General features: G+C 34.7%; 1 protein-coding gene across 1 annotated transcript in view; it reads left to right on the top strand.

Moving 5' to 3' along the window:
* The window catches only part of SKAP2 (src kinase associated phosphoprotein 2), a 207,253-nt gene that overhangs the window by 111,450 nt on the left and 70,506 nt on the right, over positions 1-25,297 (top strand). Inside the window, exons 5-6 of the mRNA XM_003935148.4 lie at positions 20,086-20,163; positions 21,162-21,245. Coding sequence (XP_003935197.1) covers positions 20,086-20,163; positions 21,162-21,245 — 162 coding nt within the window. The remainder of the gene's footprint in view (positions 1-20,085; positions 20,164-21,161; positions 21,246-25,297) is intronic.

The following is a 25,297-nucleotide window of genomic DNA, read 5'->3' as shown; positions in this document are numbered from 1 at the left end:
AATATTATAATTTAAATGTACCAGGGAAATGTCACTGTTTCAAGATAGTGTGAAATAGCATTGGTGACTGTGGCCTGTAAGTTATTTTTATGGTTCAAAAGAGTTTTGAAATTTATTTTTCTTAGCAGCTAGCAAAATTCTCTACTTATCTATGTTATACACATTCATGATATGGAAAGATCACCCCATTATATGTACACACACACACACACACACACACACACACACAGGAGACAAAGTCTCACTGTCTTGCCCTGGCTGGAGTTCAATGGCACAGTCTCAGCTCACTGCAACCTCTGCCTCCTGGGTTCAAGCGATTCTTGTGCCTCAGCCTCCCAAGTTGCTGGGAATACAGATATGCACCACCACATCTGGCTAATTTTTTGCATTTTTCATAGAAACAGAATTGCCCCATGTTGCCTAGGCTGGTGTAGAACTTCTGAGCTCAGGCAGTCTGCCCACCTTGGCCTCCCAAAGTGCTAGGATTATAGGCATGAGCCACCATGCTTGGCCTCACCTATAATATTGAACTAGTATTGCTGTCTTTTTATTCACTTTGTGCCTCAGCTTCCTTCAGTAAAGCTAATTAGAGCCAGTTGTCTTGTATGATTTGGTCATGTGTATAATTCCCTTTATAGCAAATTCCACTGACAAGCAAATTCTTCTGCTTAATGTCTGAAAAAGTCATTAAATTGTAAGATTGCATTTTTAAAATATGCAACATACTGTATATCTATGCATTACATTGGAGATGTCAGCCTAAATTTTCAAATGTTATCATTTTTGAGCTGTTATTCATTTTTAACATTACAAATGAATTTATTATTTCTAAATAAGGTTAAAATTATTACATTTTTAAATTGCAGTATTGGCTTTTAGTTATTTTGAAGACTGTGTTGTATTAAAATGTAACTTGATATGGAACAGGGAATATTGCTCCAATAATTGAATTAGAAAGAAAACTGGAAATCCTTTCCTCTCTGGTTTTTGTTTTCTCTCTCCTCCTCTTCACTACTGATTTTTTTTTTTAAAGACCAGTTATGTTTTCCCTGTTCTACTTTCTCCCATTTTATTCCTTCATTACTGTAGACTACCTTCTGCCCATACTACCTCTTCCCTGATATCTCAACAAGATTACTATATCCTCTTAATTTCTGTAGTCAGTGAACAATTTCCAGTAGTTCTCTTTCTTGGCCTTTCTGAAGCAACTTACGCTATTGACTGTTGATTCATTTCTCCTAAAATTCTGTGCACTTTCGGCTTCTATTCAGACAGTTCTCTCCTGATCCTTTCATATTGTTCCTTTATGGCCTTCCTGTGTCCTCCTCTTTCTCTTAAGGAGAAATGAAAACTATAAGATGTAATCGCTTGGTTGATATTCCACCTAAATTTGACACAACTACAGTAGCCTCCCCTTATCTGAAGTTTTGCTTCTATGGTTTCAGTTACCCACAGTCAGCCAGGGTCTGAAAATAGGTGAATTATAGTATAATAACATATTTGAGAGAGACCACATTCATTTAACTTTTATTACAGTATTATTAATATAATTGTTTTATTTTATTACTAAATATTGTTATTCTTTTGCTGTGCCTAATTTATAAATCAAACCTTATCACAGGTGTATTTGTATAAGAAAAAACATAGTATATGTAGGGTTCAGTACTATCTCTAGTTTCAGGCATCCACTGGGGGTCTTGGAATGTATTTCCCATTGATAGAGAAGGGAACATGACTATAACTAGAAGTTGTATATAAAGTAGTTTTGTTGTCTTTATGAAAAAATCAATTTCATTTAAAAATTTAATTTCATTTACTGTCTTGGATTAGGAAATGATTTATTTTTAGGCCTAATTTTTACTATTACTTTCATATGAATTTGCATTTTGTTTTCTTTCAAGTAGTTTCAGTTAGTTTAAAATTTCAACTAGTTTGAATTCCAAGGATACATGGACTTTTTGAATTGAAATAACTCTGTTAAGGAAATTTATGTTGGATCTTGAAGTACAATTTAATGTAATTCCTAAAAAGGGATCTATCATATCATCTAATTGTTAGGGATGATTAGACTTTTTATTTTGTATGTTTAAAATATGTTTCTTTTAGCACAGAGCACTTTACTTACAGTATTGCTAATCACTTTTTAGTATGGAAATGCATCTTTTTTCACTCAAAGTTTTGTTTTAAGCATTAAGATGCTTTTTTTTTTTTGAGATTTTCTTCAAATGTAGAACTTTGAAGTAGCTGAGTACTGTCACTTTTACTTCACAAATAGGAATTCTCCAAATGGTTCTCTACAAATGGGCCTCTTTCCTTGGCCAGAAATCTCGTATTTGCCTTTATTTTAAAGATGTATAATAGGACTTGCTTTATGAATAAGCATTCTACAATCATTAACAAGACTTGTTCAAACCAAAAATAGGGATATATTTCCCAAAGACGGTGAGCTCAATAAATCAGATGACTGGAGTTGGGAAGGATAGTGGTGAGCCTGTTTGTAAACTTTGGGTTTCTGAATGTTAATTTTAAGCTTCCTTTTTAAAAGGCCAGTGTTCGTAGAGCTTATCCTGTCAGCAATATCTTGTGTCAATTGTCAGGTCATGTTTAGCATGTGGAGATGTATTAATCCGCCATAGCTAGCACTGTAAGAGGCTGGGATAAAGAGAGGGCTCAAGCAGATGAAGAGGGATTAACTGTGTGGATTGAGCAAACTCCTCAATCACTGAACCAGTGATTTTACAAAGGATTAGCTGCTGCTTTTACAAATATTGATTACTGATTTGCTACTCGAAATGGAGATGACATAACTTGTGTGGTTGCCGTGTAGTGCACTATGTGAAGTGTGCATCATTCATATTAATGGATTTGTCATAGGCATTATAGAAACTGACAGATTTGATTATAGCAGCAGTTGCTAGAGCTGTTATGGTTAAGGTTGTGTCAACATATCTATTAAAACTTCAGTATTTTAGAAGTTTATAGTATAGCCATAAAATTCATTTCCCCAGGTGGAATTTGGAATACCAGTTACTGCCTGGCACAGTTATTTTTATGCATATTATTACGTGAGTTGGAAGACATTTAAGTTGACATAGAGCAAAAATACATTATTTTGTTATTTTTGTAACATCAACAAATTTAGATTCATTTTGGAAAATGTCAGAAATGCTAGCTTTCTAAACAAAACGTGTCTAGTTCATGTTGATATCCAACAATTCATTTGTATTTTTCCCAGATCAGGAATTGTTTTGAAGCCTTTGGCTATGTTTCTATAAGCACATGGAGACTTTTAGAAAATGTAGGAATATCTGGGTAATTAAAAGTAATGACTTTTGTTTTCATTGAAGTAACTTTTTATTACTCTAAAAATTAGTAGCAAGAATTAGAATTATCTGTGTCAGAGAAAATATGTTTAATTCTTTTAAGAAATCATTTGTCTTGCAGATGTTTTCTTTATGTCACAACAGGAAAGCTTTTCAGAGAGTTGAGTTGTATCTTAAAGGGTAAGCTGGAAGCTTTCTAGGCAATGAAAGTGGTGAGGAGTGGGTAGTGGAGAAAGGTGAGGGAATAGCACATTTCAGGCAGAGTGAAAACTTGTGTGGATACATGAGACTTGGCTTATTTAAAAAATAGCCAGGTATATGAACATTCTCAAAGTAGTACCTTCACATGTATTGAGAATATTGTTTTCAGATTGTATCATTGTACTATAAAACTATACTCGTATTGATTAAATTTTCTAGATGAATGGGTAGCATTTTTCTGGCTACGATTTTAATATATAAATTGATTTACATGACTTAAAAGCCTATTTTTTGTTTTTTATTTTAAATATTATGTAAAATTTTTATTGTATAATACACGCTTATAACAAAGTTGTTTCCCCTCTCCAAAAGAAAAAATAAAACATTCCCTACACCCCCTAGAAGTAAGAACTACTCTGTGTTCTTCCAGACTTTTTTTCTGAGTTGTAAGAATATGTATGTGCTGGAAAAAACATGGAAGCAGATATTTCTTAAATTTAAAAAAATGGTATAGCACACTGGGTGCAGTGGCTCACGCCTATAATTCCAGAACTTTGGGAGGCCAAGGCGGGTGGATCACAAGGTCAGTCACAAGATCAAGACCATCCTGGCTAACACGGTGAAACCCCATCTCAACTAAAAATATAAAAAATTAGTCAAGTGTGGTGGCATGCACCTGTAGTCCCAGCTACTCAGGAGGCTGAGGCAAGAGAAATGCTTGAACCCAGGAGGTGGAGGTTGCAATGAGCCGAGGTCACACCACTGCACTCTAGCCTGGGTGACAGAGTGAGACTCCATCTAAAACAAAATAGTATATCACTATATATATTAGTATACCAGTGTTTTTCAACCAACTATCATGGACATCTTTCTTCATTAGTATATATCTTTCCATATTAATACACACAGATCTATAGCATTATTTAGAATGTCTTCATAATATTCCTCTTAGTGAGCATTTTCCATCTTTCTCCTTTCACAAATGGTATATCAGTGAATATTCTGGTTTATACACCATTACGTACCAGCACTTTAATTTGTAGGATAGATTCTTATCAGAGTATTGTCATTCTCATCCACAAAGCTATATTAAGCTACACTCCCCAAAAGAGGGTGAATAGAGATGAGAGTACCATCTCTTCTTGCCCTCCTATTTGATATTCTTAATCTTTGCAGTTTTTGCCAGTCCTATAAGTTAATAAGTAGTATACTATTTTCATTTGTTTTATTTAATTATTAGTCAGGTTTATTCATTTGTTTATTCACCAAAATTTAACAACCACTTCCTGTGTTCCAGGTTCTTAGGGATACAGCAGTGAACAAGACAGTTGTCTCTGGGCTTATGGAACTTACGTTCTAATAGAGGTGGGGGGAGCTTGGGAAAGACTACAAATCAATAAACACTCATCTCTTTTCATGTTTATTAACCTTTGTACTTATTCCATGAATTGCTTGGCTCATATCCTTTACCTGATTTTCTATTGACCTGTTCATTTTTTTAATTCATTTGCAGTTCATTATCTATTGTGACATCCACATAAATGTTTTCTCCTATAAATACACCTTGAAAAAGTCATCATTTGACAAGTTAATGACTGTACCAGTTCTTATCCATGTATGGAATTATAGTAGTACACCTGACTTCTTTGGTTGTTGAGAAAGAATTGGACTAAGTCTTAAATTTCCGTAATTCAGCATCCTCTGAAGAATTCATAAAAAACTATTTTTGTATTTTTAAAAGTATATTAGAACTGTGAGTCTGGTGTGACACTTGAATTTTAAGTCATTTTTTTGGTATTTTGAATAGGTCATTGCATATTTCATATATTTATGAGCAAACTACAGATTGAGAGTTCAGACCACTTTATTGCCTTACCCTCCTCTGAGGTAACTGCCAGTGCCTTACAGGGCAAATGAGGGAGCACTGAACTGCTCTTGATATGATGTTCAAGTGTGGCTGAACAGCACTGGTTGTTTACATGAAGTTATATCAGTTGTGTGTTGTCAGCAATCATTTTGTTGTGCTAAGTATTCCATGAGTTTCTTTTTCAGAGTCTTAATTTTGACATTTCTAATTTGAACTAAATAGCTAAAATTTCTTGGTGAAATTGTTCTGATAATGACAACTCTTAATTGGGAGAAAAGAAGGCCATGGCTGTGTCAGCTCTGGCAGACCCTGCAGTGAGATAGCCCACACAGTGAATGTATTACTTAATTGCCTTTTGAAGTCTTGCGTATAGTAAATATCAGTTTCTATATTTGTCAGGTTTTTTTTTTTTTTTTTTTTTTTTCCCAGCCTGGAGTTCAACGGAGTAATCTTGGCTCACTGCAACCTCTGCCTTCCAAGTTCAAGCAATTCTCCCACCTCAGCCTCCAGAGTAGCTGGGATTACAGGCGCATGCCAGCATGCCCTACTCATTTTTATATTTTTAGTGGACATGCAGTTTCACCATCTTGACCAGGCTGGTTTCAAACTCCTGACCTCAAGTGATCCACCCGCTTTAGCCTCCCAACGTGCTGGAATTCCAGGTGTGAGCCACCGCACCCGGCTACTTTTTTAAAAATATGCTAAAATCACAGAGCTAAATGGACACTTTTAATATTACATGTTCTGTCCCAATTTTCTTCCTTTTTATTATGTATCTTCACGTTGATGGTTACAAAGTTTAGAACTGAACGGGAGTGTAATTGGGAAAGCAGATACTAAAGTGGAAAATAAATATAACTATGACCTCTTTGTTCTTCATTTCTTATGGCTATTTTACCTCTCATTCTTCTCCTTCCTCATTGGTTTCTTGAATCTGTTTATTAGTGGGGAATAGCAACTGATCATGAGCTTCTCAAAGGCAAGGACTATAGCTGTACCTCTTGGCTCATCACAGTGCCTGGCACATATTGGGTGCTCAGTAACTGCCTGATGAATGAACAAACACATGCAGGAAACTGCTTAATACTGTTTTTTATTGCAAGTCTCTCTCTCTCTCTCTCAGTACTGTGAAAGGTGTATTAAATGTTTACCAAATTATTTTAATGACCCCAAAGTTAGGTTGTTATAAATAAAAATCATTATCTGCATTATCATTTATATTTCTGGCATTTTTGTTCTGTTTTCAGTGTTGTACTTATTGCAGAACTATGTTTTATCTATATATTGATTTTTCTATTTTGCAGTGAACATTAGCTTAGAGCATATTTTACAAATCCTATATACAAAACAAGGTTTTTATACCATTCTGAGCTATATAGATGATTTTGTTTAAAATTATACTTCTTCATTTGAAAGTAGTACCCTTGGTGATTTCCATGCACACTCAAGTTTTAGCCTATGATCCCCTTGCTCAAATTCTAGTGAAAAAGACATACTTATGACAATTATTTTAGTCTGATATTGTAAATACCACATGAATGCCTATGTCTGTTTTTCTGGCCAGTCTCACAAATGCCTGTTAAAGTTACTCCCCTTTGAAACTAAGGATCAGGAAAAGGATTAAGCATGTGGTACGCTTTTATTTCCAGATTAAGAAGAAAAACTGCTACACATGAAGTGTCCTAATATTGAAGTTTTAGTATGAATTCTCTAGTAATTTACTCAGTTATATGGATAACAATGCTTTATAATCCCTTCAGTTACCCAGGTGTACATATGGCTACCAGTTCATACTGAAGAGTAGACTCGGGCATTTTATCATTTTCAGTAACATGTTGTTCTGTGGACATTTTGTGGCTACAAAAGTAGGCATATGCTTAAAATTTTTACGGGCTAGAATTGTCCTGGCACTGAATTAGAACTTTGTAAGTCAGTTGCTGATTTGTTTTTGTGTTAAGATTATCTTCATCCAGGTTTATGTCCCTACAAAGTCATTAAACTTTGTAAATTGATAAATAAGTGTATTAATTTCACCCCCAGCCTGACTGCTTGTTCAAGGATATGGCTCTTGACTTAAGCAGCATCAAAAAAGAGTTTTGTTAGCTTCTTGCAGAGAATGGAGCTTTTTCTTGAGATTTAATATTTACCAGAAGTCTAATTAAGGCAAACAGGATTTTGGAATGATTGTCTGAAAATTGTGCAGGGTTTCTGTTCTTATATATATTCTATGATCTTTTCCTTGAGTGTAACAAAGCTGTTTGGGAGCTAGCTGTATACTTGGGTCTCCTAGTTTTGTATTCTTTAGAATTGCTTTTCCTGAATTTCACTTTGGCATTAGCCTTTTGGCTCAATATGAATGATGCTATACAAAATAGCCCTATGAAACTTTTATTTTATATACTGTAAAAATGTTATTGAGGACATTGAGAGCACATGGGATAAATTTCTTTCTATTTCAGTACCAGGAGCCAGAAATAGTTGTGTTTTCTTCCCCGAACAATGATCTGTATTTATCTTATGGACAATGGCTCATATACTTTATTGTATTTTTTGCTTCCTGTTGGTTGTTATAAAGCTTATAACTGAATTTTTGGCCCACTCCTCACAAGTGTAAATGACTTTTTAGTTCCAAGTTGTTTTCTGTTCCACTCTGACTTCTAATTTTGCCTTGATTTGAAAAAAAAAAATCGAAATAGTGACACAGAAAGTTAGAGGAGAATAACAAAAAGAGTTCCGGTATACTTTTCACCCCAATTCCCCTAACATTAGCATTTTTCTTTATGAGTATTTGCTCTGTCACTCCCCCTCCTCCCCTTCTTACCCTGCCCTTCTTTTCCGTCTTCCATCTTCCCCCTCCCTCCCACCCTGTGTGTACACACAGTGACAGCTTCTGTTTGCTTTTAATTTGCCTCATCAAGTGTATCTGTACAAATGCCTATGAAATGCTTTTTGGGGGGAGAAGGAGGCAGTATATTAGTTAATAATAATAATAGATAAGAATGTATGAATTTCATATCTATATTGAAAAAAGAAATTTATAAAAATCTCGTTTTAGTGGGAAGGAAAACAAATTGTGTGTGTGTGTCTATAAGAGAGGGGGGAGAAAGATTACATACACATATGTTTTTAAGAAGATGCTTATAATTCCTTAAACCAAGGTAGTTACTTTGAATGACAGAAGAGGGGAAGTGCCAAAACTTCTTGATTTAAGTAAAAAATTAGATCGTTTCCTTCTTAAATAGAAACAGGTATACTATTTATTTACGAATACTAAAGCATGAAGAATGTTTGGGAATATATTTGCTTTAGTAATCAAGCTCAGTTTAGTATATCAAATAATCAGAGTAGGACTGTGAAATAGAGTGAGAGCCTTAATTCAGCAATTTGCTTTCTATTAAAATAATAGTCATAAAATAATTTCATATGTGATAGTTTTCAAACTATGCATTTGTCACTTATTATTTTTCTTATTTATTTATTCATATTAACCACCCCTCAATAATAAGGTTATTTTGAGAGATGGGGAAAGAATGACAATTGTTTATGTACCTATTCTTTTTCCTAAGACAAACAAAAACGTAAGTTTTATTATACTGTACAATGTAGAAGACATTGTAACTCTCGATATTCCTATTTCAGACACTTAAGATATAATCTTATATTAGTGACCCTCAACTTTTTGTATAAATAGGAAAAATAAGTTAATAAAAATGAATTTAAAGAATATTACAAATTATTAAAATGTTACTTATAATCTGAAAATAATTTTAAAAATTTATACCTCAAAATATAGAACATAAACCTGTTGCAAAAATAAGTAAATTAATGAAAGAATTGTCCTATGGCCTATGTAAAAATAAAGCATAGTTGAGTGGAAAGAAGCTAAAGAATTCAAACTAAATTATACTGATTTCTTATTTCTATGCAGTTTGCTAGAAGAATCTGCATACAAAAGGAGCCTCCTTTTCCTTCCATAAACATCATTTTTCCCATTACCTATTTGTTCCATGTTTGTGTATATGTGTTTCTAAACCAAAATGGAAGTATTTCAAAAATACATTTTTAAGAAGCGAAATTGAGCCAAAATCTTACAAATGAAACAAGAGCCCACATTTTAAATGTATGGTATATTGGCTAGTTGCGATGCTGGCTCATGCCTGTGATCTAGCACTTGGGGAGGCTGAGGTCAGGAGTTTGAGACCAGCCTGGCCAACATGGTGAAACCCCATCTCTACTAAAAATAAAAAATTAGCTGGGTGTGGTGGCACATGCCTGTAATCTCAGCTACTTGGGAGGCTGAGGCAGGAGAATCGTTGAACTTGAGGATGAGGGAGTAGAGGTTGCAGTGAGCCAAGATTGCACCAATGTACTCCAACCTGGGCCAAGGAGACTCCCTGTCAAAAAAAAAAATATATATATATATATATATATATATATGGTATATTAAAATATATACACTTAGGGAACTAATATTAAATAATAGTGATTGCTTTCATGCCATAGAAAAGTAATGCAATGATGTTGTCTGACTCAGTTTCTATAGATGGCATTCATTTATTCCATCATCAGTGGAACATAGCATTTCAGAAAATTGGCTTTTGGGCAGGTCCTGGCTCCACTTATTGTGTGTGACCTTGATTTCTGATTGGTAATACAGAATTAGTAATACTTACTCTTAGGGTTCTATGATGATGAAATGCGATGATGACTGGTATCATCATCTTTACCTAACTAATGGTAAAGGCTCAATAAATGTTAACTGTTGCAGTGCTTATATTTGTAATCATGCCACTGATAGTGCACTTAAAAAATATTTAAGCTTATAGTGTAGAGATAATAGAAACAGTTGTGTTTGATACAGAGATAGCATAGATAAGGAAGAAAGAAGTAGGACCTGTTATGATTATGATTATTATTATTATTTGAGGCGGGGTCTCACTCTGTTACTCAGGCTGGAGTACAGTGGTACTATAATATGCAGTCTTGAACTCCTGGGCTGAAATGATCCTCCTACCTTCCAAGTAGCTAGGACTACACATGTGAGTCACTCTGCTTGGCTAATTAATACATTTTTTACAGAGATGGGGTGTTACACTGTGTTACCCAGGCTGTCTCAAACACCTGGCCTCAAGTGATCCTTCTGCTTCAGCCTCCCAAAGTGCTAGAATTACAGATGTGAATCACTGCCCCCAGCTGAGGACCTATTATTGTTACTGTTTAATTTTTTTTTTTTTTGAGATAGAGTCTCATTCTGTAGCCCAGGCTCGAGTTCAGTGGATCTCGGCTCACTGCAACGTCCAACTGACTCCCAGGTCCCTGTTCAAGCAATTCTCCTACCTCAGCCTCCCAAGTAGCTGGGATTACAGGCACGACCCACCATGCCCAGCTAATTTTTGTAATTTTTAGTAGAGACGGGGTTTCACCATATTGGCCAGTCTGGTCTTGAACTCTTGACCTCATGATCCGCCTGCCTCAGCCTCCCAAAGTGCTGGGATTACAGGCGTGAGCCACTGCGCCCGGCCTACTGTAAATTTTATACATAAATTGTTTGACTTTTCTTTTAAAATGCCTTCAACAAATTTTCAGTGAAGCTGAGTTTATGTTTTCTAGTTTTCTACTTGGGGTAATATTTAGAAAAGAGCCTGACACATAATATAGACCAGTAAAATATTGTTTAATATATGAGTTAAGAGCATTCCTTTTCATTTATGCTAATCTTTACTACACGTAATGCTGTCAAATATTTGTTTATGCATCAGATTTGCTTTTCGCCAAATATCTATAATTCATGTTTTCGTTCTAGGGCTTTATATTTTCATCTTTCTTTTTTTCTTGTGTATGGAACAATGGACTTGTGGCAAATTTGAGTTGCCTTTTAAAATAGTAGTAGTAATAAGAGGTAACATTTCTTAAGTGCTTTCCTACTAAATCCCCACAGTAACTCTCCACAGTATGCCTTCCTATTACCCACATCGAAAGATTTGAAAACTAAAGCTTAAAGAAAGTGAGTAATTTGGTAAGTCACAGAGCTGGTAGCCAACCTGCAATCTGAATACAAACCCAGGATTTTGAACATGATTCTAAAATGCAGTATCACTTTGGGGCACATTTATTGTGGTAAACAGATGCATTAAATTAAAACCCAGTTCATAATTGTATACATTTAATTTTATAATATTTAGATTCTGTGAACATTTTGATATATTTAAAATTACATTTTTAACTTAAGGAGAAATGTATTCCATTTTAAGCTTGCATCTCATTTTCTCAAAGTGTGTATTACAGACTTTTTAAAAAGACTATTATTTTTCTGAATCTAATGCTTTACTTGCTGCAGAGCAGATGACAACGATATAGGCAGATAAAGAGTAGCTGAGGAGTTATTTTATGTGGAAGGTAGAATTTAAATTAAATTCTTTATGTGGAATATAAAGATCTATTATTTAAAAGTAGCCTTTGCCAAAATATGAAAACACAGAGGGTTCTCTGTATTGTAAATATATAAACTAGTAGTCTTGTCTCTAAAGTAAAATTTCTCATAGTTAACCTTATTTTTAAATGATTGATTCAGTATATTGATATGCTGTCTTCCCTGGAAATAATGGAGAGATTCTTATAAGGTTTTCCACAAATTAATAACTCTAGAATTTTTAGATAAAAACCATATTTAAAAATAATATGAGGAGCAAGTGTAATATATTTTAACAATGTGATAACTGGTGGTTTATTGTTAGACCAACGAACTAGAAATCTTAAAGAGATTTTTTTTTACATCTACTTTTATGAGAAAGGGACAGCAGTTCTATATTAAAGATTTATCTAAAGCAATCTTCAGATAGGTAATAAGATAGTTCAGCTTCTGGTCATATACATAAGTGTATGTTAAAGTAAAAGAAGCAGTTTTAAATGAATGGAGAAGGATAATTGGACTCTGTGTCATATAATTCACATATGCTATTGATCTGTGACTTTTTGAAGATTATTTTAATGGATGTTAGTGAACACAAATGATTTCAGGTTTCTTTTCATTATTCTGGAGCCTTGCCATTAGAAATTTTCACATTTGGGTAGATTTCTACAAAAATTAGTAATAGCAAGAAAGAAAGGAAGGAAGAAAAAAAGGAAAGGAAAGGAAAGGAGAAAAGAGGGGGAGGGGAATAAGGGGAGGGGGAGAGAGGGAAGGAAAAGGAAGGAGAGAAGAAGAAAAGGGAGGAAGAGGAGAGGAGGAAGGAAGAGATACAAAATAGACCTATTGAAGGCATAGTGGAATTTGCCACCCCAACTCCTTTAGGGTTAAAAGCAAACTTGAATTATCCTCATGGTTATTCTGTTTTTGCTTGGTAGACATCAAAATGACTGGCCACTTTACAGAGGAGGGAGGAGATTAGCAGACGGTAAACCCCTGAGTTGTAACCTCTGCTTTTACCCCAGGGTAGTCACATGGGCTGCTGTGTCAGTTTTTAAAGCCTTTTCCCCAAGCCATAATAACCCTCCTGAGAATTCTGTGGTTCTACTAATTCAGAGTTGACCATCTTTATGTCAAAGCATGGTGTGAGATTTTTTGTTTTAGTTTTTCTTAAAAGAAATAATCATGATAGGCTTAGAGATCACCAGAACTAGTATATTGATTGGTGAATCCCTTCTGAAGAAAGTAATAGTGCTACGATGAGAAAACAAGCTTTTTGAAAAGGCTTTGCTAAAATAACATAATCTGTCCTCTTTTAGAGTTATGGCAGTGGTTATTATTTGAGATACCTGTTGAATATTTAATATTTTCTTTTTGCTACTAAAAATACTGATAAATAGATTTGAAATTCAAAATTTCCCACATGGAGGGGAGAATTATTCAAATATGAAAAATATTTAATTTATATATTTATTTCTCTCAGGCCAAGGTTCTAGATGGATATGAAACCTTTTAAATAGCATAAAATAGTTCTATGCAAGATGTAAAAGAAATTATTAGTTCTACAAAAAATATGTTGTGAACAATTTCCACATTGATATCATTGAAACTTCAATCCACCTTCAACCTTGGCCATTTGCTACTGTAAGTACAAGAAAAATATTACTGTGGATATATTTCATGAAGTCCTAGAATTGGTAGGGCTTTGAAGATTATTGAACCTAATTTTTTCAGATTTTAAAAGAAGTTGAGTCCACAGAGACTAAGCAACATGTTTAAGGTAAAAAAAAATGTATAAATTTGGGATTTCATTACAGACTTTAACCTCTGCCACGGATTTTGAAGTCAGTATGAATGTAAAGCTGAGCTTCTGGATATGTGCTACACCACTAAAAATTTTTATTTAATATTTATATCCAAGTTAAGTGTAGGTTTCTCTTCTTTGTTGGTGCATAGTATTCTTACTTTGTTTTGGTTCTTTGTTTACTTTGCAGATATGCTAGTGAATTTTTATACTTAAAAGTGATTAGAATAAGAAACAAAGTGTCTGCATCCCTGCATCTTTGTATCTATTACGTAATTTCTAGAAACAGGGAAAATAGCATCTAAGTTTATGTGTGCTATTAAAGTGAAATTAAACTGTACTTGTGGAATGATGAATTCTGAGCCAGTCACAGCTGGTACTGAGGCTTATTTATGGACTATTTCTTAAAGCTAAGTACTGAATGTACCCTTCAACCAAAAATTTCAGTAAGATAGTGGACATCAACTGGAAGGATAATGGAAGCAAAACAGAAAGCATTTCTCTACCTTGTACAAAATTACAGTGCATTTGGATTGTATTGGTATTATGACATACTGGCACCTGAAAATGTACTTGCATTCTCTTTACCACTTAAGAAAAATGAACTAGAATTGGAGAAGCTAATCTAGATAATAAAATAACCACTGGTGGATAGGTGAAAGTATCACCATCATGAAATAACATATTTGGAGAATCGAAGCCTAATAAATATGTTTTCAATATAAAGCAATCATTAAGTGGGTAAATACTTTTTTTAAAAAATGGGTCTATTGGCAAGGCATGGTGGCTCATGCCTGTAATACCAGCACTTTGGGAGGCCAGAGCAGCCATATCACTTGAGCCCAGTAGTTTGAGATCAGCCTAGGCAACACGGTGAAACTTTGTCTCTACAAAAAATGCAAAAACTAGTCAAGCATGGTGGTATGCGCCTGTGATCCCAGCTACTCAGGAGGCCGAGGTGGGAGGATTGCTTGAGCCCAGAGGACAGAGGTTGCAGTAAGAAAATCATGCCACTGCACTCCAGCCTAGGCTGCATTTTTGGAAGTTTACTACATGAGTTTAGAAGAGAAAAAAATAAAGCACTATCTACCCCCAGAAGGTGGCCAATTTATGGAGGCCAGTATCACAACTATTAGGTGAAAATGAAGAATTTTAAAAGGCTTGGATAAATTTGTAGATGCTTTATTTATATGAATGGACAGGAAGAAAGATATGATTGTATGGTTGAGAAGAAATTTATTCTTCACTTTTTGCAGTTCAGGGAATGCAGTTACATCATTTGGTGACACAGAATATTTGACTAAATGGACCAGCATCTTGACTCAGAGTGAAAATTCTTAACAAACAATAACAATCTTCTTAAAAGTATCTTTCCCTTCTTTTCCAATGTAAGGGAAAAGGAAACTTCAGTTGCATATAAGTGGTAGGAAAAATTACACTAGTTGAAAGCTTAGTGTTCATGTTGAAAACTATATAAATGCCTACTAAAAAAGGGAAAATAGAAGGCAGCAAAAGGTGAAACTCAGAAACCCAGTCGTAATTTTGCATAAAGTCGAGATTAAAGAAGAGTGAACATATGGCAATGAAGCCAATAATATGATTTATTTATGATAAAATAGTAAAAATAAGGCTTTGGATTCCTTAGAAGTCTAGCATTTACATTGATCACCAAAGTTGTGTATCAAAAATTTGAAATACTGAAAACATCTCTATTTTGAAAATTCTCTGAATCATTGCACTTTGGTAGTGATGTCTCATGCTGTCTTAGAATAATTAATGCATTTAAAGAGGTGTCAGATTGGGATATTGTGTGTGTGTGTGTGTGTGTGTGTGTGTGTGTGTGTGTGTGTATCAGGGAGGAGTCTGTTAGGAGACACATTAATGTTAGGGAAGACCCAGGAATATAGTGTATTGAGGTACCCAATACTGGACAAAATTGTGAAGTAACATTTGTTCATTTAGATTTGGGAAAAGAGGTATAAAAAAGAAAGAACCTTTAGACCTCTCTTTCTCCTCAACTCTAGCTCTTTCTCTCCCCTAACTCTCTCTCACTTTCATTCCCTCACCTACTCAAGGGACTTGTATGCTGTTCTACGCCTTGTCTTTTGAGTGAAGCTTCTGTGGTCTAGACACATATTTTTTTCTACTTTTCTTTGTCCTACATACAGGTAATGCAATTGTCTACCCTGCTAATGCCAAGACTGACTTTAGACCTGACCAATCTAACACCTGAAATTTGCCTAAATGATACCTCTTACCACGGAGTTCATATTTTTCTCTGAAATTAAAATATTTTTCATTTTGAAATAATTTTTAATTGTTAAAACCTTTTAAAATATAAAACATTTCTTAAGGATATTACAGGCATTTAAGCATTCTAGTGTTTTTCATCCTATATTCAAGAAAAAAAGATAGTTTAGTAAAATCATCAAGAGTGGGTAACACCTTAGTTTTAAGGTAATTTGTTTTTTGTTTGTTTGTTTGAGATGGAGTTTCGGTCTTGTTACCCAGGCTGGAGTGCAATGGTGCCATCTCGGCTCACCACAACCTCTGCCTCCTGGGTTCAGGCAATTCTCCTGCCTCAACCTCTCGAGTAGCTGGGACTACAGGTGCGTGCCACCATGCCCAGCTAATTTTTGTATTTTTAGTAGAGACGGGGTTTCACCTTGTTGACCAGGATCATCTTGATCTCTTGACTTCGTGATCCACCCGCCTCGGCCTCCCAAAGTTCTGGGATTATAAAGGTGAGCCACTGTGCCGGCCATAATTTGTTATTTTTATACTTTGTATCTTTTCCCTGCTTTTTAAATTCTAGTATCCATATCTGAAGTTTGCTGTATTATGTCAACTATATACAGTTTGTTTTTAAGGTAAAAGCTTTAAGGCATATTCTGGAATTCTTGAATTATCTTTTAGAAACAGTTACCTTATGAATAAAATATCAACCTAACTATAGGGAAGTTTGGATTTCACTATTGTCTTCTTTTCTGAATTGTTGGGAATATAGGGACTTGATACTTGTTTATTTGACTTCATTGTGACCTTGTTACCATTTTGAATGCTTCAGATTCTTGAATTGCACATTGAAAGAAGACTCATTCCTTGCTTAGTTGCCCTTGTATGGTGTCGCTTTTAATGTCTAATATTTTGAGCTGCTTTAGAAAAGTCGGATTATCATATAAGACATACGTACACATTTTATAAAAAGAAAACTAGTATTTCTCAGTATGTACCTTATTTCCTCGGGTACTGAACGTTTGTGGCCACTTAAGCAAGGCCATGTAATAAATTACTGTAGCATAGTCTGATCCCTAAAATATGGGTTAATTTTTTTCTCCCCTTAGGATATAATTTTTTTTCATTAACCACTTTCACTTAAGTAAAAGGAAATCTTTTAACTTCTTTAGAAGTAGCTACAATGCTTAACTTGTATAGTTGCTGAATCATGCTTTTTCCTGTCTTTCTTTCTGATTAACTTTCTCTGAGCAACATCATCTTATATTTACATTAGCATCCACTCATTTGAACTAATAGTTACAGTACATATAACAATATTTAACTGTAATAGTTAATAAAAGCTAACATTTACTGAATGCCTACTGTGTGCTAAAGGACAAAGACCCAGGGCAAAACTCTTTTTTAGGACAAGGTCTGAATTTTAATAGTGAAGCTGAGAATATGATTGTGAATTCACCGGAATGTTGTGTAACTGGCTGTGTTGCATAGCGAGACAATGTAATTTCAGTGTATGGCAAACATGTGACAGCTCTTTGTTGTTGCCTGCCAGATACGCTTACATTAGCCTTAATTTCCTGTTCTTCATATATCATTATGCCTGTATTTTTATAGTCTTAACTGTTTATACCAATCTGAATCTTCCTAAATGATGACATAGCATTAATCATTGTAGGTATAGTGATATGAGGTCTAAATTATGTGAGAATTCATGTTTTTTTCAAGGAATTTATGACTTTTTTATATCTTATATAACAGATTTTCCATTCCTACCATCAAAAAGTATTTTCCATATGCTCATAGTGCTGTACAAACCAAATACCTTTTGTGTTTTAAAGAATTCACATGGCTATTAAGCAAATCCTGGATATTGGACAAATAGCAATAAAGGTTTAGAAAAATGAAATTTCAGTTAAAAAAAAACTTACTCCCCACCTCCCCAGGGATGAAATCAAAGCATGAATTTAGAATTCAGAATAAGTATTGCTTATGACATCAAATTTTATTGTGATGTATCAGGTGGAAATTTTGCCAACATTTTTCTTAAAGCAAAAAACTCAGGCTCTGTGTATACTGAATGCTAGTAAATTCTACTTTTCCTTCTCCTTCTCCTTTTCCCCCACTTCCTCTTTCCTCTCCCTACTTCTCATCTCTCTCTCCCCTTCTTTTTGATCAGTAACGTTTTAGAGTTGAAAGCTATGCTAAGGGTACCCATTTCTTTTCAGAATAATTTAACTTTTCTTCTTAAGATTTTGTGAGCATCCATTCCACATGTAAAGAGCATTTATTATGCCCAATGGAAGTGAGAGAGTTGTGGGACTACCCCTTAATAAGACCAAATCATACCACAATTATCTACCTTAGTTTAGTGGTTGACCAGGACTTGTTTACATAGATAAGGTTTCCATTTGTAATTTTTGTTTTGAGTACAATATACTACAATAAATAATTTATACCTTTATATGTACCAAGTTTATTTTGTAAAAAAATAAACTGGATACATTTATTGAACAGCTATTAAAATATGTACACTGACTTTCCATAAAATTTCACATACATTTCAAAACCAGGGCTTTATTTTAAATATGTTTTAATGATACTGTGTTGTGTTTACTGAGTGAAATTGATCCACCAAGGAGCTGAAATTAGTACTCTTAATTTTAAGCTTTATTTATTAAGAAAAAATATTCATGACTTTATAGCTACTGTGATCCCCATGATATTAAATAAAAAAAAAAGCTGGTAAAATTCTGTGATGTTTGTGTATAATAAACTTCCTATCAAACCCATTGTATTTTTTTATATTTTAATTTTTGTGGGTACATAGTAGGCATATTTATGGGGTACATTAGATATTCTGATACAGGTATACAATGCATAATCACATCAGGGTAAATGAGGTATCTATCACTTCAAGCATTTATCCTTTCTTTGTGTTACAAATAATCCAATTATATTTGTTTAGTTATTTCATTTCATTTGTATTTATTTATTTATTTATTTAGATACAGGGTCTCACTCTATTGTCCAGGCTGCAGTGTGGTGGCACAATCATAGCTCACTGCAGCCTTGAACTCTTAGGCGATCCTCCCACCTTAGGCCCCCCTCCCACTGTCTCTACCCAACTCCTCCTGTGGCTGAGACTGTAGGCATTTACCACCATGCCCAGCTAATTTGTAAATTTTTTTGTAGAGATGGGGTCTCACTGTGTTACCCAAGTTGGTGTCAAACTCCTGGGCTCAAGGGACCCTCCTTCCTTAGCCTCCAAAAGTGCTGGAATTGTAGGCATGAGCCATCACGCCCAGCCTCTTAGTTACTTTAAAATGTACAATAAATTATTGTTGACTATAGTCACTCTGTTGTTCTATCAAATACTAGATCTTATTCATTCTAATTATGTTTGTACTCAACACATTTTCTATCCTAAGCTGTACCGAAACCATTTCCACTGGATGTATTCCATACAAATTTTATTTTGATTGGTTGTTTTCACTTGCTAGAGTTCTAGTAAAGTGCTGAGGATAACTATTATATTTCTAATGAAGTTTATAAAAATATTGAACACTTGTAAAATTGAGTAACCTATCATCCATGACCGTGAATATACAATTTCTAATCAACGTAACTTTAGCTTGATTTAAAAACTGTTTTTTAGGGATCCAGTATTTGTTTATAATAGTTTTATCAGATCTATCTAATTTTAAACTCTTAAATTACCTAGAAAAACCTAAAGCATACTCACTCAGTGGAATGTCTGTAAGATTTCTCTGTGAATACAAACAGAGAATATTTGCTATGGCCTCAGAAAAATAAGTTTCTTGATTCTAGGGGAAAAGCATTTTATGTTTTACTTGGTAGGAATAGGAATTATGCAGGTAAGAGTCAATATACATTGAAATTCTTAAAGAATTAATCCAATATAAATATAAAGAAGCTATGATTTATTTGAAATTCTTAACCTCTCTTTCAGGGATTTATTACATTTATTTATAATAGTTTCTTAGTCCTGTATTTTGGGAGGATATATTAAGATACAGGAGTACAGAACTTTTTTTTTTTTTTTTACTTTTGAGACTTATGGGAGGAATAGAGGAGATTAATCTATGGAATAGATCTGAAACAAGGCTAACAGACTTAGATTTAAACAATTTCAGTAATTGAAAACACACTGAATCTAATGAGATCTGGCACGTTTTTTCTGAAATGGATTGCCCACTGCTTTTTTTTTTCTCTCCCCAACTTCTCACAGGACTCCAATTTCCTCCAGTTGCAGCACAGGACCTTCCTTTTGTTCTAAAGGCTGGTTACCTCGAAAAACGCAGAAAAGGTAAGCTTAAGGTTCCAATGAAAAAATCTAAAAATGGTTTCATCCTTAGATAGAGCATGTTTGTAGTATATATGTGGAGGCAATATTCTTTTTAGGTTATTGAAGAATTTTAAGACTGTAAGAAAATCTGGATGACATTATCCAGACCACAAAATATAGTTCTTAGCTTTAAATAAATTTTAATTCGAAAACAATAGGTCATGTTTTCAGTTGTCAACCTTGATTATTTGTAAATTATTCAGGAGCTGTTTCCTGCCTCTTAAAGGAAGGCTGCAGCCTTCCTTTATATTCTTAAACATGGGATTTCTCACCAGTATCTCACTGGGCTCAGCAGCACGTTCTCCTGTGTCTGACCTGGCATGCACCATGGTTCAGATCAAGCCTGGCATCTTGTCTGCCATTGTCTATTATTCATTTCAGTGTTCCTCTCCATCGGTTATGATAACTGGGAGTTGACCATATGGTCTCACTCTTTCAACACCAATATTTAATGGAAATGAAATACAGAGGTGGTGTTACAATATGAGAAATGAAAAGCAGACAGTCTTTTCATGACCATTCTGCTTATCTCTCTGGTAGTCCCTTTGGGCTTTTCTATTTATATATCATTTTGCTTTTCTTACCTTTCTTAGCTGAATTTTAAAACTGGAAGAGATAACAGAAATAGAATCTAAGTTAGCTTCCCCCCTTCTTTTTATAACAGATGAGAAACTGAGACCCAGATGGATCAATTGTCTCAAGATTGCACAGTCAGATGCCTCTTTGACTGTCCCTGTCAGAAAACTGTTAGCCATGCTGTTGCTCCCATAAGTATGGCAGCCCCATAGCTACTTTACTTTATTCTCTTTAGCTTGTTGGTTTGTTGTTTTGTCTCTTGGAAAAGAAGATATAAATTAGTCATAGAATGTTAGAGCTCAAAGGAAGCTTTGAAATCATATTAACTAACTTTTTCTGTTACAGTAAGGAAATGGCCTTACATTTTCCCCTCTTCATTGCAGATCACAGCTTTCTGGGATTTGAATGGCAGAAACGGTGGTGTGCTCTCAGTAAAACGGTCTTCTATTATTATGGAAGCGACAAAGGTAGTGCTGCTGTTCAATTATATTACTACTGTGTAAGAGTTTTTTGGCCATCCCTTCCTTCTCTTTTCGGTACAGAGTAACTGAAGATGACTAGATAAATAATAACTGAGTACTTTAACAAAGATAATCTTACTAATTTGATTCATTATTTGACAAATGCTCCAAATACCAAAATGCCCTCACAGCTAAAACAATTGTGTTGTATTGAATTAGAAAAGAGAGTAAAATAGCTTTAATCTGCGTGGCCTTTTACCTTAGGAAGTATTATCCAGCCTACGGTTGTAGAATTTCTGGGAAAGTTAAGAACATAGAGTTGTGAGAGTTTCAACGGCAGAAAAATAGATTATTTTCCTTAATTATTTTAAAGTAAAATTAGATAAAATTAAGTATGCTCAGCCTCTTTCTTAGCTCCCTTTACAGATTTAAGGAATAACAGCAAACATGTATATAGAATTTACTACACACTGGGCACTGTTCTAAGCACTTTAAGTACATTAGCTATATTAACTTTTTAGCTCACAACAACTCTGTAAGTACTATTATTGGCACCATTAATTTTACTTTTAGGAAAACTGAGAACAGAGAGGTTAAATGACTTGTTCAAGGTCACAGAGTTGGAAAATGGAAGGTCTAGGAATTTTTTTTCCTTTGTTTTTAGTGACAGATTCTTCCCTTGGTGCCTAGACTGGAGGGCAGTGGCTATTCACAGGTGCAGTCATCACACCCTACGGCCTCAAACTCCTGGGCTCAAGTGATCTGCCTGTGTCAGTCTTCCAGGTAGCTGGGAATACAGGTGCACACTGCTGCACCCAGCTCATATTTGAGATTTTAACCTAGGGAGTATGGTTAGAGCCCATGTTCTTAACCACTATTGTCACTACATTCATTTAGAAATAATAAGATACATTTTGTAACTTCATTGTTAATAAAGATCTCAGTCCCAGTTCACATAAACTTATTATTTGAACAAATGAAGTCACAAAATAATGAAATGCAAAGATTGTAAGCTTTCTGAGTTGCACTTTATTCTAGAGAAAACAGGCTAGGAGTTGAGTATTACAAAGTAAAGGTCATATCAAAATAATGTTCATTTCCAGAAAGGACACTTTAAGGAGAAAAAGACAAAACTATCACTGAGTGTAAGCTTTCCTATGGAATTGTTATCAGTGTTGTTTGGAAATATTTTTATTTGACTTTACTTACAGTTTTTAGAGGTTTTTTCCTCTGTTCTAAAAACTTAGAGTAAGATTGTCATATTTCAGATAAGTCTGAAATACTTACCTAATGCTAGAAGTTGTTTTTACCTTTTGGCTAGTGAGATTAACTAATTAATTTAGTAGCTAGTTTGCATTCCATCACTACTTTACAGTATGTTCAAATGTACTAATCGCATTAGTGAAGTGTGAACTGTGTAAACAGCTATAAGCAAGTATCTTTCTTCTGCTAAGCGTCAGTAGTGAAGTAGGTCAGAGAATTATCAGCAAGGCTTTGTGCCAACCTCCTATCTCATTCTGTGACTAAGAATGCCTAACCTCCTGGGAATGCAGCTCAGTAGGCCAAAGCCTTATTTTACCCAGCCCCTATTCAAGATAGAGTTGCTTTGGTTTAAATGCCTCTGACACTTGCACTTTTAAAAAATTACCATTTTAGCATTCCTTTTTCATGTTGATGTATGAAGATATGGCTTGTATTTCCTTAAAAATTTCCCTTTTACTTTGTAGCCTCCTGTTTCCAGTGAAATTTTAGATTTGTTTCTAGTGGTTCTTTTTTCTGTTGGCAGTTTCCTTTGAAATTCTTAGCCAGTTCCTCTCTTTCAAGGGACTCCAAAAAGAGTCCCTTAAAGCATTTTTAATCACTTGTTTGGCATAATCCCAATTTCCTTCCCTTTTATCTTTTTCTTACCAGGAAAATATGTCAATTTTTTTTCTTTAGTGAAATTAGATATGATTTGTATAGCCTTATTTACTGTATGTGTGAACCATTTACCTAATGGGAAGAGCTCATATGTAGATATATGAGAACTATAATCCTCCAACTAAGTAGGATTTAGATAAATGGATTATAGACTCAGAGAAGGAGCTGACACCACTTACAGGTTAAAGTGTGCTTTATTACTGTTCGACAGATACATAGTTCACATTTTCTACTATATTGTGTGTTCCAAAAAAACATATTGACCTATCAAGATAGTAGTGGCTTAGAAAGAGTAGTTCCAACATGTAAGGTAAATAATGCACTTACCATTGTACCTATAAATATTGTCTGTATTTATAATTTATACCCATTTGGGACCCTTGAGTAATAAATACATACAGTATATATTTTAACACCTTATGAAATCTCATTCATCCTTTCATCACCTCCCTTTTCCTTTGATTGTCATGAGTCTCATTTATCAAAATTCTTAGGTCCTAGATGTTCAGACTTCCTTCAAGTCATTCATTCATTCATTCATTCACTTACTCTTTTTTTTTTAATTTGATAAATATTTTTTCAAACACTTGGTAGCTAGTAGGCATTGAGGATCCAAAGATCCTTAGAGGTGGTCACAGTTTGGGTTTTGTTATCAGTGAGAGAGGGAAGGATGCTGTGGGGTTGGAGGTGGGAGCTGGGCAGGTAAACTAACCATTTCAATGTAGTACAGTAAGTAATTTAAATAAGATACTTTGGATCAGGAGGGAAAGCTAACTGCCTAGGGAAATTAAGGAAGACTTCCTGGTAGAGGGAATACTTCATGGGGCCTGAAAGAATGAATAGGAGCTTGTTGGTTGAATGCTATGGTATGAATGTATGTGTACCTCCAAAATTCATAGGTTGGAAATTAACTCCCAGGGAGATTGTATTAAGAGCTGGGGCTTTCGGGAGGTGATTAAGCCATGAGGGCTTCACCCTCAAAAATGGGATATGTCTCTTTATTAAAAAGGCTAGAGAGAGCTATGGAACCCCTCTTTGGCCTTTGTGCCATCTGATGGGAGAGCATTCATCTCTTCTGGAGGATGCAGCAACGAGGTAGTATCTTGAAGCAGAGAGCAGCCTTCACCAGCCACTGACCCTGCTTGTGCCTTGATCTTGGACTTGTCAGCTGCCAAAACTGTGAGAAATAGATTTCTGTTGTTTATTAATTACCCAATTTTGGGTGTTATAGCAGCACAAACAGACTAAGAGAAGAAGGGTAAAATGGGAATAGCAGAGTTTCTGAGTAATGAAAGATTGTGGATGGGATCAAAGATGGGATGTAGGCTAGAGCTTGGAGTGAGTGAGGGGAGGTAGCACATAAGGCTAAAGAAGTGAACTAGACCAGGTTGATAAGAACCTTCTGAGAATAAGGGCCTTACTAAAGATTTTATTTTGAATATGACCTTTAAGCAGAGGGTTATGTGACCAGATTTGGTTTTTAGGAAGTACCTGTAATAGGATTATGGAGAATGGATTGGGATGAATAGAGTAGTCTGGGTCAAGAGGACCATTTAGCAGGACTTCGAAGTAATCTAAACAAGAGAGGTCAACAGAGAGCTGTTGAGAGGCACAGCAAGGATTTAATCCAGATCTCTTTGGCTCCAAAGCTATGCTTTTTTACAACTTGGTGGTTATTACCAACCCCTCCAAGGTGCCCATAAGTGATGGCCTATTTAGGAACCTGTTCCAAATTATTGGGTTTTTTTTTTTTTCTGTTTATTTGCTGTATGATCTTGAATCAACATTATGATATAAACCTAGTCTCTCCCCGTTTTTAAGGAGGGGGTTGTCAGTTCTTAGTATCTCCCTTCAGGGCTTTTGCTGAACCCTGATTAAAGAATACACGAGCACCATGTAGTAAATGGGAGTTACAAGTAGCCCTGATCCACAAAGTCATTGAAAGGTTATTATATCATGTGGTTTTAATTTGTTATAATATCTTTTCAATATATAATAAAAGTCTGTAGAAAATTGGGCTTAATTAAATAATATAACAAAACTTTCAGAACTTGGCAGATAAATAAAATTTTTCATTGAAATTGACCACCCTGCTCTCCACTTCTCCACAACTTCACCATTGACAGGAAAAAAAGAGA

The sequence above is a fragment of the Saimiri boliviensis genome, chromosome 10 (assembly GCF_048565385.1).
Source record: "Saimiri boliviensis isolate mSaiBol1 chromosome 10, mSaiBol1.pri, whole genome shotgun sequence".
Lineage (NCBI taxonomy): Eukaryota > Metazoa > Chordata > Mammalia > Primates > Cebidae > Saimiri > Saimiri boliviensis.
This window is presented reverse-complemented; position numbering and strand designations above follow the sequence as displayed.